The sequence below is a fragment of the Rhinichthys klamathensis genome, unplaced genomic scaffold, assembly GCF_029890125.1.
Source record: "Rhinichthys klamathensis goyatoka isolate OS25496 unplaced genomic scaffold, OSU_Roscu_1.1 h1tg000020l_1, whole genome shotgun sequence".
Classification (NCBI taxonomy): Eukaryota; Metazoa; Chordata; class Actinopteri; order Cypriniformes; family Leuciscidae; genus Rhinichthys; species Rhinichthys klamathensis.
In genome coordinates this window covers 1,161,943-1,179,208 of record NW_026606571.1, presented here as the reverse complement: position 1 = coordinate 1,179,208, position 17,266 = coordinate 1,161,943, and the positions used below count along the sequence as shown (strand labels likewise).

General features: G+C 37.5%; 1 protein-coding gene across 2 annotated transcripts in view; it reads left to right on the top strand.

Moving 5' to 3' along the window:
• b4galnt1a (beta-1,4-N-acetyl-galactosaminyl transferase 1a) overlaps positions 1 to 15,834 on the top strand; it is a 50,083-nt gene extending 34,249 nt beyond the window's left edge. For both annotated transcript variants that reach the window (XM_056239131.1, XM_056239137.1), the window contains exons 7-11: positions 981 to 1,073; positions 1,216 to 1,403; positions 1,502 to 1,642; positions 15,256 to 15,493; positions 15,576 to 15,834. In XM_056239131.1, the coding sequence (XP_056095106.1) occupies positions 981 to 1,073; positions 1,216 to 1,403; positions 1,502 to 1,642; positions 15,256 to 15,493; positions 15,576 to 15,793 (878 nt within the window). In that variant the 3' untranslated portion in view covers positions 15,794 to 15,834. The remainder of the gene's footprint in view (positions 1 to 980; positions 1,074 to 1,215; positions 1,404 to 1,501; positions 1,643 to 15,255; positions 15,494 to 15,575) is intronic.
• Positions 15,835 to 17,266: the final 1,432 nt, after the last annotated feature.

The following is a 17,266-nucleotide window of genomic DNA, read 5'->3' as shown; positions in this document are numbered from 1 at the left end:
AGCACTGCATAGAGAAGGAATTGGTCAAGGCAAATATCCATTATCTGGCCAGCATATGTTCCCTGTCGTCTTGTATAACCGGTTCCTTTGATTATCTTGTAATGACACAGAGGATCGAGCCATCAATAAGGATTTATAAAATAGAATAATATAGAAATAAATAATCCAAAGTGGACAAATCAATAAATAAGGCAAGATCAGGACGTGATGCATTTCAACGCAAAAGAAATGCAAAAAACTGTCACCTTTGGAGATTAGACGCATAACACAGAGGAAATTAATGATGCCTGAAAACAGAACCTATATCTAATGGTGTCTCATGTGTGGGCACTATTTAAAAAAAAAAAACACACACAATTTACTGTACTGACAATACTTGGTAAGAAAGATCATTTGAGAGTGAATCATCACTTGCATTTGGGTCTGTTTCACACAAACCTATCATGTGAATTCAGAATCACAAAATTAGTTTGGGCTACTTTTTATGGATCTTGTTAGCCCATGGTCACTAAACTGTTGAATGGACAGAGCTGCATAAAGATTTGTGAAGATTTAATCTTAATTCCTCTTGTGTTCCACACAATAAAATTACCGCGAACAGTTTTGAAACGAGGGTAAATATTGACATCATTTCCCTGTGATGATGTTGTAATGACAGAGGGTAAAGCCATCTACAGGGATTTATAGAAGATAATGATATTGGATTTTAAAAAAATCCAAAGCACACAATTTAGTGAATAAGGCAAGAACCTCAAGAAGATACATTTCAACAGAAAGACTCAGAAATGCAGAAAACTGCAAAACTTTGGAAATTACACATGTATATCATGTCATATATGCCTAATGTTACAAACTGTTTGATTAAACAAAATTTACTGACAATACATGTCATTTCGAATTTATTTATGCTGTAACACAGGTTTAGCTCTATATTCAGTAGTCTTTTTAATTGTATAACACTTTTCCTTTGTCTGTGACAGTACAATTTAAAGCAGGTATTTTCCTGGCCACCTTCACAATTAAGATCAGACATCCACCAATGCCTAAATTCTATAATCCTGGACCCAGAAAAGGTAAAACATATATATATATATATATATATATATATATATATATATATATATATATATATATATATATATATATTATATGAAGTCTTTTCAACTTCACAATAAATTTCACAATAATCATGTTTTGATATTTTCCTTCCCACAGAATACAATGTAAGCACTCTGGTCACTATTGCCACAAAAACATTTCTACGATATGATAAACTTCAGGATTTGATCAACAGCATTCGACAGTTCTACCCCACTATAACTATAGTGATAGCTGATGACACCAGGGATCCTAAACCTGTAACTGGTCCCTACATCGAACATTATATCATGCCCTTTGGCAAGGTATGGATGTTACATATTAACTCAGCATGGGCTTTTTGAGCTACAATGTTTCCTTTTCAGGACAAATAGATGGTTTGTCTGTCTGCTCATCATTACAGGGCTGGTTTGCTGGGCGTAATCTGGCAGTCTCTCAGGTAACAACCAAATATGTGCTTTGGGTGGATGATGACTTCATTTTCACCTCAAGCACCAAACTGGAAAAGATGGTGGATATTTTGGAGAGAACCACTTTGGACCTGGTGAGAGAGCAATTTTTGTTGCATTTTTACATGTTAGTAAGGAGAAAGCAGGAAGTGATGTGATGCCACACCTTTGTGATTTAAAAGCAGGGATGTATAAGAAACCGCTTTACAAAATCTCTGAAACATTGTGTGACACATTATGGTTGTGCATTTGCAGCTGGCTAAATTTAGTCAATTTTTATTCTCATAAAAGGAACACATAAATTTGCATATTACAAAACCAAAGGTGACATAAAAAAAACACTGCAAATGCATATATTTCTCATAACACAAAGCTTTTGTGTTTGACTAGTTGTGGCAAACAAATGAGATTCAAAGATAACATAAACAGAAAATTTTAAGATGCAAAGTAGTAAGCGGGAGGCATCATGCACCTGGGGTTTGGTTCACCTGCCTCAACAAACAAAAACATTCTAAAGTTAAAGGCTGTTGGATGTAGTATGTTGAGAAACATTGCTGCTGTGTTCACACTACACAAACGAACACCATCCTTAACAAATACTCAAGTGTGTTTGGCTTATTGAGGGATTGCGAACTAGAAAACGCATTCTTGAATGCAAAACCTGATTTTCGACAAGTACTGTAGAACATGTTCCTGGATCAACAACTTTGTTCCATTCAACCAGATATGAGGGACAAGTTTACAGTCAATCAAGTTTAGGCTTACAATAAGGGTTTGATGCTTCTATATCAGTGTTTTTCACATATCATTATATTTTAGGGATAACTTATGGGTAGGATTAAGTTTATATGGATATGATTAGGATTACATTTTCAGACAGGAATGTTGTTCCAGGATCAACAAAATACTCTGCAAAATGCCTGAACGTGCATGGTGCTTCTGGTAGTGAGAGATGCTCATAAAGTTGCATGAGCAATAGTTTCAAGAGCAAGTTTAATTACCAGGGGCCTCATGTATCAACACTGCGTACGCACAAAAACACGGCGTACGTCAGCTTTCACGTTCACGGCCAGATGTACTAACAGTGAAATTAACGTAAGAATGTGCGTTCCTCCAAGTAAACTTCATGTCTGGCGTACGTACATTTGTCGTGATTTTTGTCCGTTGGCGTCGGCGACTCATAGAGGCAATAAAGTGAAGTGGCGAACATTACACTACGAATTGTTCTATCGCACCACCAGCTGTCAGATATTGCTTATAATTTGTAATTGATAAATTATTTGACATATTGTCACACGAGTTTTATTAAAATATTATATTATGCAATTAAGTAAGAACATAGGCTATATAAAGCATGTCCAAACTGATACAACCCGTCTAGCAATGGCAGCGTTGGCTTAACTAGGAATAAAAAATAAACTTCATTAATTCGGTCAGTAAAGATAAAAAAAGAAAGTAATATTTTTATTCAGCAAGGACACATTGAATGTGTTTAAAAGTGAGAGTAAATGCATTTATAATGTTACAAAAGATTATAAGATTTCTATATCTGTTTGAATTAAATTTTTATTCATTAAAGAATCCTGAAAATACTATATCACGGTTTCCACGAAAATATGAAGCAGCACAGCTGTTTTCAACACTGATAATACTCAAAAATGTTTCTTGATCATCAAATCATCATATTAGAATGATTTCTGAAGGATCATGTGACACTGAAGACTGGAGAAATGATGCTGAAAATTCAGCTTTGATCACAGGAATAAATTACACTGTACTATATATTCACATAGAAGACATTTTCAGTGAAATTTCGTTTCTTGCTTGCTTTAGCCATGTTCTTGCAGGTTTCTTTTGCCAAATTGGACTAATTTCCATATTTAAATTAATTTAATTGGGGGAGGAGACTGGGTGGGGCGTTGTGCTCGTGCATGTGCGCTCAATTTTACGTTAATTGGGATGTACAAAGAGAATATGCGTGGGATCCTGCGTACGCAGAGATTCATACATCTGCTTTTTTTTGTGCGTACGCACATTTACAGCTTTGTCCGTACGCAATGTTTTAGTATGAATTCAACGCAAGTCTTTGTACATGAGGCCCCAGGTGTGACTTTTCACTGTAAAAAGTCAGTTTCTCCCTATAGAGAAACAATCTTGTGATTAAGGGGTGGGGAACTCCTCAGTCAAGGTGAATGTGAAAATAGATTTAATGATGAAATGGAATAGACAATTTTTTTTTTAAATCGCAAGTGCATAGGCTTTCTAGCATTAATATTAGGCTACTATAACAACATTTTAGTTAAGGACAGTCTGTTACACGTCACATTTTAATTGGCACATTTAACACATGAACTTCCTGCACTACAAATAATGCAGGTCTACCTGGCTAAAGGTATGAGATGTACAAAGACTGTGCACTCACATTATTATAAATGGGAGAAAATGAATGGCAGACAAGGCCAAAATAACAAACAAAACAATCTTCTTTTTAGAACCTAAATGACCTCAAACGAAAGATAAAGAAAAAAAAAATACAGGTTAACTCCCTTAACCATAAACTAGGTGAAAAAGCAGTACAAATAAATTGGCGTCAAACCCCCTACATCCCTTAATCTGGCAAAATGTATTTACAAGAATATTTACACACTTATTTACAAAGTCTCGTGGCGACAAATCAGAATCGGAATCCAAGCAGTCAATCAGGCAATTGTCAGATAAAAGAGAATATCAGAAGTAAGATTACAATCAACACAACACACACACACACAGTTTCCACACAACACTAACAATCTCTCTGGCATGACACTCTTACTTACGGTGGCCGAGAGAGCTCAACGCGCTGCAACTGAAGAAAACACATGCAAATAGAAAAAAACGCATGCAAATAGAAAAAAACGCGTGCAAATAAAAAAAACCCCCGCAAATGAAGAAAAATCTTCATCAGTTTCACAACACACGTGTGCTCCAAATACTCACAACACCACCAAATACAGAAACGCGCTGCAAAAGCTCACAACACAAATACAGAAACGCGCTGAAATAACACAGAGCACAACGGAAATGTTTCCAGGGGAACCAAATAAGTGACGAACCCGCCTGGGACGTGCTGGCATATATATCCATAAATCTATGCGTGCTGGTACTTACAGCTTAAAATGATACTTTATTTATTTATTTATTTGTGCAAAACATACAGAGAGATAAAAAAAAATTATGACATACAACTTGTATACAATGTACAAAATGTATTAACAATATGTTCAATGTCATCAGAATACAAATGAGAAAAGAACAATGAGCTGGAAACTAAAATAATTAAATAAAAAAGATAAAGAAGGAAAGATATTTATCTATACATCAGTTACACTGTACAAATTGTTTCATGTTATTACATTTTCATAAAGAAAGGTTTCGTAAGAAATGTCAGGTAATGTAGGGTCCAAAATTTTAAAGTTGAGACACAGATATATAAAGCATATTTTAAAAGCTTTTTTGTAAACAAAAAAAAAAAATGTATTTGCATCCGTTATGTTAACAGCATTATATTTCTGTCGTAAGACCAGCTGATGGACACCTTGCTGCGTTGTCATGGGAACATCCCAGGTGAAAATGAGGAAATTACGTTGTCTTTCGTTGCTCCCTTCATCAAGTGCGTTCCACACGGCTGCCTAACAGCACACTAGAGCCCTGCTCACTCCACAGTCCCACTTTAAGGGCTCTGCAATCTGCCCTTCGAAGGGAGTAGGGCATAGGGAAGCTCACGAGCAATAAGCACGTCCCAGCCGGGTTCGTCACTTATTTGGTTCCCCTGGAAACCTTTCCGTTGTGGTCTGTGTTATTTGCAGCGCGTTTTCTGTATTTGGTTCTGTTGTGAACTTTTGCAGCGCGTTTCTGTATTTGGAGCACACGTGTGTTGTGAAACTGATGAAGATGTTTTTTTTTATTTGCAGGTGTTTTTTCTATTTGCACACGTGTTTTTTTCTATTTGCATGTGTTTGCTTCAGTTGCAGCGCGTTGAGCTGTCTCGGCCACCGTACTTACTCAATTAAATGAGGAAGAAACGAACAATGGTGAAGAGGAACACAATCAATTCGAACGAACGCAAGGCACAACAGCATAAAGCACAAAGTCAACTATAGACTCAAAGGCCTCCATTGAGTGTTAGGGGCGGTTCTTATATCTGGGTCAGGTGCTTAGCATGACCAATCAGAGTCTTCCACAGGTTAACAGAGGCAACGCCCATCTGAAACACAAACCTGTCTACACACAGAGAGAGAGAGACCATATGCACACAAGGACAGTTGATATAAACACAAAATATCTCAGGGTCTTAACAATATACACATATAAATATACAGTAACAACAGCAGAACACTAAACAGGAGGGTTGGAAATACTGTAAGAAATGATGATATTTGAATGAGGATATAGTAGAAGTGTCACAAAGGAGTTAAAGGAAGATCATTCCAGAGTTCTGGAGCCACGGCACTGAATGATCTACCACCCATTGTTGAGAGACGAACATGAGGTACAGTAAGCAGTTTTAAGTCAGATGACCGGAGAGGGCAAAGAGGTGAATAATAGTGTAGAAGTTCAGATAAAGAAGACTGGAGAGAGCAAAGAGCTGAATAATAGTGCCAGAAGTTCAGATAAATAATTGGGAGCAACTCCATGAAGACATTTAAAAGTTAACAAGAGAACGTTATACTGAATGCGGACAGGAACAGGTAACGGCACCCCCCAGCACCCACTGGTTGTGCCCTGACATAACAAAATGGCATGTTTGGTTGCCCCCCTTTTTTTTTTCTCTCCTTTCTTTGTGGCTTAGACCTTGGTGTGCACTGGTTAGCTCCCCAGCCAGAGACACCACATTCAACCCAGATAGTTTTTACATGAGAGAAGGGATTTAGGGCAAAGGCAGAAAAAGGGAGGGGCCAATCAACCCAACAACCGAGTTTGTAATGACCATGCTAACAGGACATGCCAGTTGCACCCACCGACAGCACCCAGACCATTTATATTTTATAAAATAATACAAATTATAAATATCTATATATAACGTTTTCTGAAATATTATTTATATAGGCGAAGATAGGGAAGACAAATACTTTTATAGTATCAATACAAATACCACCATCCCTACCACCACCATCACCGACAAAAATAGATAGCGATAGCAATAATATGCAGATTTTACATATATAGATAATAAATGAGAAGTATAGCTTATCGAGCACTATATATATAAATGACATCTATCCATGAATAATTATAGAATGATGTATTCAATAATACTCAGAGATTATTTATTATAAGTTTGTGAACATGTGGTTGGGAGAGTGCGTGGGTCCGGTTCCAGGTAGCTGATTTATATGGAGTTAGGAATGGTTTCCATATATCAAGAAATGTAGATATAATATTCTTGTTAGTGTATGTTATTTTTCTAATGTGATGTATTCTGTGAGAAGATTAGTCCAGTGATTCATATGTATACAATTTTTGGATTTCCAGTTTTGCAAAATTACTTTCTTGGCGATAGTTAGAGAAATGAGTGGGTTTTTATATTTGACTGGGAGATTATGAACTTCTGTGCTGTTATTGAGTAAACCGAGTGAAGGAGATGGAGGGATTCCACAACTCATGATAATGGAGAGTTTTGTGGTCACTGATATCCAAAATGAGTAAACTGATTGACAGGTCCATATGGCATGAAAGTAGTCGTCTGTGCTCCCCAATGTGCACTGTGAACAGATATCAGTGTTTCTCAAGCCCATTATAAACTTCTTTCTTTTGGTGATGTGAGTCCTGTGAATAATCTTGAACTGTAGAGCTGGAGGTTTGTAGTGTGAGTTATTGAAAATGTATTACAGATTTCCTTCCAGATGTCGGTGTTGGGGGAGAAGGCTAAATCTTTTTCCCATTTGGTCATGGGTATTATAAATGTTACATCATTATTTAATATAATTTTGTGTAGTTTGGATATAAATTTTTTGGAGTTAGTGATTTTCCTTATATCTTCCATTAACTGAGAGGGATGAAGTGGGTTATTGATTATATTGATCTTGGATTTAACAATGGATTTAATTTGTTGATATTGGAGAAACTGTTCTCCCCCAAGACCGTACCTCTGGACTAGTGTTTTAAATGATGCGAATTGGTTATTTTCAAATAGGTGATGAAGGTGAGTAATTCCTTTTTGTTGCCATGATGGAAAATGTATAGGTTTATTGCATAGTTGGAAATTAGGGTTGAACCAAATGGTCAACCTATTCTTTAATGCACTATTGTTCTTTACACTGCTCCAGTGGATTGTGGTGGATAAAGACTGTTGAAATGCCAATCAATTCCAAATGCGTTTGGCAAGTGGGGGGTCACTTTTGAAGCAAAAGGAGTGCCATTATCGCTTTCAGTCACACTTGATATGCCAAATCTAGGAATTATAGGAATTAATTATGTGCTAATATATTGCCGCCTCTGGCCAATTTGAGAATCTATCAGTCATTGCTAGCATAAGTTTTAGATTCCATACAGGAGGCATGTGCGTAAAATCAATGTAGATGTTGGAATGGTGCTTCCAGGCGTGGTATAGCGTCATGTTTGACTGGCCGGTTTGTTTTTGCGCAGGTTAAACACGCATCTAGAATCAAACTGACTGTTTCCCTCACTTATGGTACACAGTACAGTTCATTGATGGTCTCACACACTTTATGCTTACTCACATGTGATAGAATAGTCCGTGATAGTGTTGTGTGAGCAATATTAGCGCTGTCTTAGGTTATACGGTTTTGTTTGTCTCGCATAATGCCATCTTCATCTGTCTTGCATTCATTTGTGGACAATTGCCCTAAATCTTCTGGAGTGGGTTGACTTTAAAGTGGTTTAGCTCATTGGGCTACTCTACACTGCCCTTTCGCTATCATGTCCGCTAATTGTTTTCCTTGCCGCATCTTTAGTAGCCCCTGTCGCATGTCCTGTTACTTTTACGACAGCTAAGTGTACAGGCAATCATGTGGCCTCAATTAAATCAGCAATTAGATTAAATTGTGATACGGGCTTACCATCAGCTGTTTGGAAATTTCTCTGTTTCCATGTGGCTGCAAAATCATGTAAAAAACTATGGGCATATTTGGAATCGGTGTACACCGTAACCCGATTGGCTTTTGATAATTTACATGCTCTAGTTAATGCAACTAATTCAGCTGCCTGACGTGTGGAATTATAAGGAAGAGGAAGTAGAGGTTTCATTCTGCTCAACGGGTGTTTATAAAAAAAATGGAGTGACTACCATTCAAAGGCAACTTTGATTCTTCTTCCCATCCTCGTTTAAATCGAGTAAGAAATGTGCTATGTGTCTCTTTACTTGTCAATTTGGTATTGGCAGCATTGGAGATGTCTAGTCTAGACATACACCTTTTTTTAAGCAGCACATTTGGCTTGTCCAAAAAATCATTGACATGGCTCTGATCTTTCCATTTACATGTATTTGGGTAATCAGCGGTACCCCAGTCTCCCAATTTGTAATTTTGCTGATTTATTCTTCGGTCACATCGTCGCCTAATGTACGGCGTAAAATCGTACGAAATTCGGCCCCAGTCAGTTGCGTGTAACGAGTTTGGAGGCGCAGAGTTTGTACAAATGTATGTATGGCAATGAAGAACAAATCAAATTTATGGTCTCGATCTACACAAAATATTTCTTGGTTTAAAATTCTTATTGCCATCGTCAACAATTTCAATTTGACAAATAATCTAAACAAATTAATGTGTTTTAAACATCTGGAGGATTAAAGGGAACCCTTAATCATCTTCCTTTTACAGGAGGAAAACCTTCGATAAATACAGATATATTACTGCTATTTCTTGTAATAACCCTTTCTATGGTTATATAACCTGTTATATTAACAGGTTGTTATGGCCCAGCTCAAAGGCCACAACAAAAAGAGGAAACCACGCTTAAGGGATCACCAAAAAATAATGTTTATTAACAAAAGTAATTTAGTTTAACCAATTGTCAGAAATAAAAGTCTTCCAACTCTGAAGTGCCTTTTCTCTCCGTCTTTTATTAAATCGTGAATGAACCATACAAAGTCAAAAGTGACCAGCGCTGGGAAGCCAGAAAGAATAGTCCAAGCTCCATACGTGGCATGCAAATATAAATGAAATAACAAGGGGAGTTATCTGGATTTAACCAATAAAAACACATGACTTCATAGCATATCATATGTACGTTATATAACATTTACTCATATATAGTCAACATCCGTCTAAATCTCCACACAGACCATGAGGGTCCAAGAAGGCCCTCAATGCATTTTGAATGTAGAGGAGAAGAGAGGGGAGGGGGGTCTTATAAAACAGATGTTGGCTTGCATATATACAAAGGAATGTGTCGACAGAGCATTTTCTTCTGGACAGGGCTGAGATATAAAGAATACATTTCTTACACCAATATAACAAATAATTTTTAAAGTTTAACGAACGATGCTGGCAAAACATAATGCCAGGTTCATTTAAACAAACAAAACACAGCAAAAACAAAGAGGAAACGCCATGCTGGGGACCAGCAAAAGAACAAACAGTCCAGCCCGCAACAATCAGGAAGGGGCGGGTTTTATGCAATAGAGACAGTGGTCAGCTGACTCTGATCTGACAAAACACAGACCGAGACACACACACACACACAAACACCCTGGCAGAGGCCCCTGGCCCGTCACATTATCAGGATTAATACTAAATCTAAAGGTACATTTAGGGCTGTGTGATATAGCTAAACAATGTATCACGATATGTTTCATATCGTATGGTATCAATAATTATTGACTTTTTTTTTTTTTACTTTTTTTTTTGTAGAAAATAGAAAAGTTTGAATTTAAACCACTGTTTTGTTAGTTTTTTATCCACATTATTAGCCCTCTGAGGTCGACTATCGCGCCGGCGCGGCGAGCTCGCTTTTTTTCTTATCAGTGCAAAAGAGACTCAAAATACTGAGTTGATTTTGATCTTGCATATAAGTGTTGTACATCATTAGATCCTGTTAAGTGTGGATCTATGTGGATACTCACAATAAAAACAAAGTGTTGTGCTTTTTAACAAATAAAGAAAAATAAACATGATGCACGTTCTGCCATCTCTCTCAATGTGAAGTCCATTAACGCGTCCGAAAGTGAACCGTAACTCAGTGAATACTCAGTCACGCAGGCATACAGGCACACAGGCATGAAGCTTGAATTCTCAGTTTATGTAATCTGTATGAAAAGAGAGAGATGTCAGTCGTTTTCTTTTCAGCTCAGTATAGCTCATTAAGTGCTAATGTGAACACGCCCACGGAGAGAGCGCGCTATTCAAACGCAAATGATCTGAGGCAAGCCATGCAAACATGCCAACGCCCACATCAGCTGGATAAAACACATAAACATATTAATGGCAAAGGTGTCATGATTCTTATTAAACTTGATAAGCAACTGAAACGAGCACAAATGTTAGGGCATGTCAAAACATCAAGGACCCCAAAAACACCTTAGACCCCAGAGGGTTAAGGCAAACAACAAATTATATTAGTTTTAGCAGTCAAAAAATAAAATAAAATGTAAACAAAAATATCATCTGTCTCATATTAAGATGGAAACTTAAGTGTTAAGGAAACTCTTGAACTTAAATAAAATGTTACAAAATGTGTGCAATGTAAAAGTGTAAACGTAGTACAATCAAGGCAAAATTTGAGGTAGATCAACATCTGTAATACGTAGGGGTGTAACGGTTCACAAAATTCACAGCTCGGTTCGATACGACAGTGGTGTCTCGGTTAGGTACGTTTTTGATACAGCAAAAAGAAAAGAAAATACCAGAAATTCCCCCTTTTATTTCTTTTCTTTTTTCTTGTTTTCCTACATCATGAAACTTTTAGTTTTATTAATTGGGGTAATATTTGAAGGGTGAACAAATAATGTTTTGGTCATCACATTAAAAGTAACATTTAAATATGATCATATTTGTGTTTTGAAGTGCTGGAAAAATATGTGTGAAGTACTTGGAAGTTTGGCAGGAATAGTAAAATGCTTTCATGGCTACAGTTAGTGTTACTACATTAAATCCATGGTGAATGTTGCTGATCTGTGGACTTAAACCCTATAACTAATTCATTCATGGCTCAATGTTTCTCCTGGTTTCCACATCAGCGCTGTTTGATCCGTTAATAATGGAGAAATTTGAATGCTTTAGATCTTGCAGCGATGTTATTACTTCTGTGGCGAATTCAAATGCTTTTTTTTACCGGATCTCTTAGCCATGTGTAGTAACAGTGTCGCTTGATCAAGATTGGCTCGCGCTGCACTGGCATTGGTCCAAACTGATAAACGGTCCGTGAAGCGCAAAATGTGTAGTGCAGTTTCGTTCCGCTTTCATTACGTTAGCCATTTGATGTTGGGCAACTTTGTTGTGGTCGAGCCAGTGATGCGTGCATTTTAATGAAAATATCGAGTGCTATATCGAAAACCATTTTTTATATCGTTACCGTTACGATAAATACCGATACTGTTTTGTTGCCCAGCCCTAGGTACATTACTACTATTTCAATTAATAACCCTTTTCATGGTAGATTTATTCTTTAAAAATCACAGGAAGATTGCTTACCTGTGATGCGATGGAGCGGATCATCAATTAAATTTTTAGCTGCAATTGCCTGCATTCTCCACCAGGCACATTCATTTATACATTCTATAAATGAATGCGAGTAGTATTATATTTATATTTTTACATAGTATGAATGTTATTCGGACTACATTCGCCATGTTGTCATTTATCATGTGACCTACCAGCATTAGTTGCGTCTCTTCACCTCCATTAATAAATCCTTGTTTCCATTGAATATGCACTTCAGAATCTCGCCTGAGGTAGTAGGTCATCCAGGGACTTTTCGCCTACTGTTTTTCGAATACTGTGTATTCTGACATACTACTCTGTTGGCGTACAGTTTTTCACACACTGTTTTCTAAACAAACACTTTCTTTGGAAAAACTCAAATCAGAATTTTTATTTGACTAAAATCCTACTGATATGTCACTTGCATGATAATTTGGAACAGTGTATATAGTAGGGAAGTATTCTATTTCAGACACCGCGTCAGTGTTCTGAGACATGCGCTTATGACCGCATATGCGCATTGGTGGATCTAGCTCGGATTTCTTTTTTAACTCTATTTGAGCATAAGTAACATTTATGAGACGGTTGTTGTCAGATTTTAGTGGTCATTTCAAATATGAAATTTAATCGTAAGCTTGGTGAACAGGTTTGGAAAAATTTGATGTTTCCCCATTCAAAGAGATAGGAGCTGTACTTTCATGACTGAAATAGCTGTCCGAGAGGTGTCGCCTTAAATAGATTAGAGGACTACATAAGTGGTTGCACTGGTTTTGTCACTGGTTGCAGTTCAGGCTGTTCTAACTTACCATACGGGTTGCAATGAGTGCGTTATGGCCCTTTCACACTGAGATAAAGCTGAGATTCACACCTTTCACACCAAGATAAAGCTAAGCGAAACGCAGATGAAAGGAGCTGTTAAACTGAACGTGAAACAAATGCTTGCCTTCAGCTAATTCACGCCTGCACGATAGGTGGCACTGACCGAGAATTTTTTTTTTTTTCCTCATGCATACATCTCGTAGGTTTTCCCATTTGGCTTTAACCTCGTCTGGTGCACAAGATACAACAGTATATTAAGATAAATACTACACATTAACCATCATCGAGTGCAGTTTTGAGTGGATTTTGATTCAATAATGGGCAGATTATTTGTTGTGTATTATAATAAACTGAACCTGCTTAGCATTTTTCTTGTAAGCATTTCCTACTTTATTGTCATAAGAACACACCGAGCCGCATGAAAGACACATACAGAACATATATCGTCGTAATCATTATATATTTGGCTTCATGTTTCATCTGTAGAAACATTTTTCAGTTGTTTATGTGTGGATTTTAACACAACGGAAATTAACACAACGTTGTCATTCGTTACGATCACTTAATTCAGTGGAAAATGAATAGAAATGATAATCTGTATAAAGAACATATGAAAAAATCTGTTTTTCAGACCCCAATGATAACAAGAACTCACATTCTCTTCTGGAATACTTATCTTCAGTGTTCATACAGGGTTTCAAAACCGTGCCACCACATTTACACTTCAGCAACAGCAGTGGTTTGGGTAAGCTCAAATCTAATTGGACGGCTCATTTCATTGTGGGGCGAAGGAAAAAATTGAGACACTGGTAAAAAAAAAACAAATCTTTCTTTGTTGCGCTGCGACTTTCATTATCATTATTTCGATTCAAGAGCGTCATCTCGTTGTACATTCACGCCGTTTAATCGTGCTCCGTGTAAAAGGGCTTTTACGTGTTATGCCGGGTTCAGACTACACAATATTTTTGTCTGTTACGATAGTCACTGTGTCAGATTATGCGATTTTTGACTCCTAAATTCTTGTCCTGTCATGGACAAGAAACCTGTCAGACTACAAGTTACTTCCTGACCAATCATCGCTTGCCATCTTTAACGACGTGTGTGATGTCACAGAGAAGGCAGAACTAGCGACTGACTTCACAAGAGCGTAAACAAACAATGGTTTAATGCTAATTCCAGTATTCACCGGGTTGCTGAAGCTCTGCTATTGAACAGTGACCTCTAGTCAACTTTATCTAGATCACTGATAAAGGCACAACAGACTATCCGGTTTTTAAGAATGCTAAGCACTTAAAATGACATTCCATAAAGATTCCCATAATGGAAACTTGTGAAAGCCCCATGTAATGATTTACAGCCGAAGACACACCTCTTCCACAAGCACTTAACTAATCCTCAAACATAAACCAAGGCACTTACTGTAACTCTTATTTGCTGCTTTGTTTGTTTATACTATAAATATTTCCGTTGTGTTAAATGTTTATACTATAAATTCTCCTTCTCCCTTTTTGCATCATCTCTGCTCCAGCTAGTTTACTAGTGTAGTTTTCACTGAACTTATATATGCTATAATGTTGTTCTCCCTGTGACAAATTGCCTGCCACTTTTCAACTTAATTTAACGCACATTGCATTTATATACATTTATATATTATATATTCTTTCCTTTAAACCAGCGAGCCCCATCATCAGCAATTAATGATTTTCCCCATACTTGTATGTATCCTTGAGAAAACATAATTTAATCATGATGATAAATAAAAGTGGACTTATTACACTCTCCTTATTACACTTTTATTATCAGTTACACCACTAGAGGATATAGCTCCGCCAACCCTCACCCTAATGCTGCTCCCAGTTAAAAACCCCTTTAATCCATATATACATTCTTCCTTTTATACTCATCTTTCCTACCTTTATTAATAATCCCTCCTTCCACAACATATGCCTTTTCTATATCGAAGAAAACAGTGATGACACTTTCCTTATTTATAAAGTTATTTATAGTGTATTATAATAAATTTGTTTAAATTCATTAATAAATTATAATAGGTTTCATAAGAATAATTCTAATGAAATGTAAAGTTAAATTAGTAGACTAATATTAACTGATATAGCCTATTTATAGCTTAAATGCAATGTATATTTATTTATTTAAATTGTGTTGGGAATACTGTTGTGCAATTATCATGAATGCACTTTTCAATAACCTGACTGACAAACTTCTTCCTGGGTTTGTGTTTGCTATGTGAGGTGGGGGGAGCAGTCAGCGAAGTGACGGGATACACTGCCACCTATCGACACATCATCTCCACAGACGCAGGTGATGAAGAGGGAGATTGCTTACACATAAGGACAGGATTCCACCACGCCATCGAGGGATTTTCTAATTGTGTTGTTGCAGATGCCGTCATTAATTTTTTCATGGCTCGCACAGAAAAGATACGAGAAGTAGGCTTTGACCCTCGTCTGGCTCGAGTTGGCCATTTAGGTAAGAGGTCTAATGCAAAGTAGATCATGCATGCATGTGGCAATGTTTTAGTATTACCCTGACGGTTTTGTTCTTTCTTCAGCATTTTATATCGATGGGCTTGGCTCCCTTCATGTGGGCTCCTGTGATGATGTTATTATCAGTCATGCATCGAAGATCAAGGCTATGTTGCCATGGGGACAGTCTGAGATTGACAAAGCCTATTCCAAGTTCCGTTATCCTTCCACCGAAGAGACCTCAATGAATGAATATGATCTTTATTATCTCAAGAATCATTTTAAATGTGTCACTAGCGACTAAATGTTCTGTGAACACATTCATGGCAGTCACCCTTTGATAAAGAGCCGACAAGCCTTTTTCAAACATAAAGGCAGACCGAATGGATGCGAAGAAGATTAGGATAATGACCCCAGAACAAAATGAATGGCCTCCTTAATTTTTTCTCTTGACAATAAATGGCACAACACATTTAACATGACACATTTTATGAATGGCTATGCTCTCTTTAATTTGGTCCTTCTAGCAATTATCAACATTTGTGAGATCTGTTATAGGCCCACTAATTCTGTCTTATTTGCAAAATAGTGCTCTGTGACATTGTATTATGCTGAATATTAAATGTGTCTGTGTCTTTTTATCAATGAGGGGTTGTGGGAACATTAATATAGAGTAAAAAATAGTTCCCTTTCAAGGGAACTTCGAGCTGCGTTTGAGACGCGGTGGGAACGCTCTGCGTGATTGCGTCATGAAGCACGTGTAAAATCAGTCCAATGGAAGCCCGATACGCCATGGGTGACGTCATAGACCAGGAAACTATAAAGCACCTTTGAAAACAGACCGCGACAGCTTCTGTTGTCTTCAGCAAGCGCTCTCTGTGATTCTGTCCTTGTCTATTTATTGTTGTTTGTCAAGCCCAATATATATATCACTATCTATCATTATGGCGAGCAAAGCAATATTATAGACGTTGTGTTGTTCCCTGCCCTCGTTACATCACGGGTGGGGACACACATCAGCTTTTTGTTGCTGTTTGGGAGTGGAGCATGCAACAGTCATTTCTCGAGGGATCTGACTGTGCATTGCGAGAAGCTGTCCGTGAGGACGCTCCGCTCCCGCCGGGCGTTCTTCGAGGAGGACGGTTCGGTTCGCGTTCCCCGAGCGGGTCTCTCTGTTGCCGAGGCTCGGAGACGGCTCGTATTTCGGGGTTCGAAAACGGATTTGACAGCGGGGGTTGTGACGGGCTCCGCCCTTTCTCAGCTTTCACATGCCAGATCTAGTGTGCTGCGATTTCCAGTTCCGAGGAATTGGTATCGTTAGTGTTTTGTTTAAAAAGAAAGAGAACAAAACAAATACAAATCTTTATAAAAAGGCAGATGTTTGAGTTTTCAATGAATACATTTTCCAGCTCATAACTCTGTTGAATAAAGAGGAGCTTTTTTAAAGAAAAAAAGGAGGTTTTATCTAGTGCTGTTGCCAGTTAAATATTTACTGGCCAGCTGAACATTATGAGATTGAAAATAAAGAAGAGTTTGTTAGATGAACTGTATCTTAAAACAGGAAAACTCTGTATCTCAGCCTCCTCGTCGGGGACTGTGGTTTTTCCCTATCTCCACACTGAGGTGTCGAGATCGTGGAATAAACCGGTTTGTATTTTATGTGTTTAATCCCCAGATGTCTGACTATAGTAATGTTTGGGTATTAAGTATCATAGTATGACATTGCCTCGGGTTAAAGAGACGCTTGCGAGCTTTCTCTCTCCCGAGTCGGCGTTAT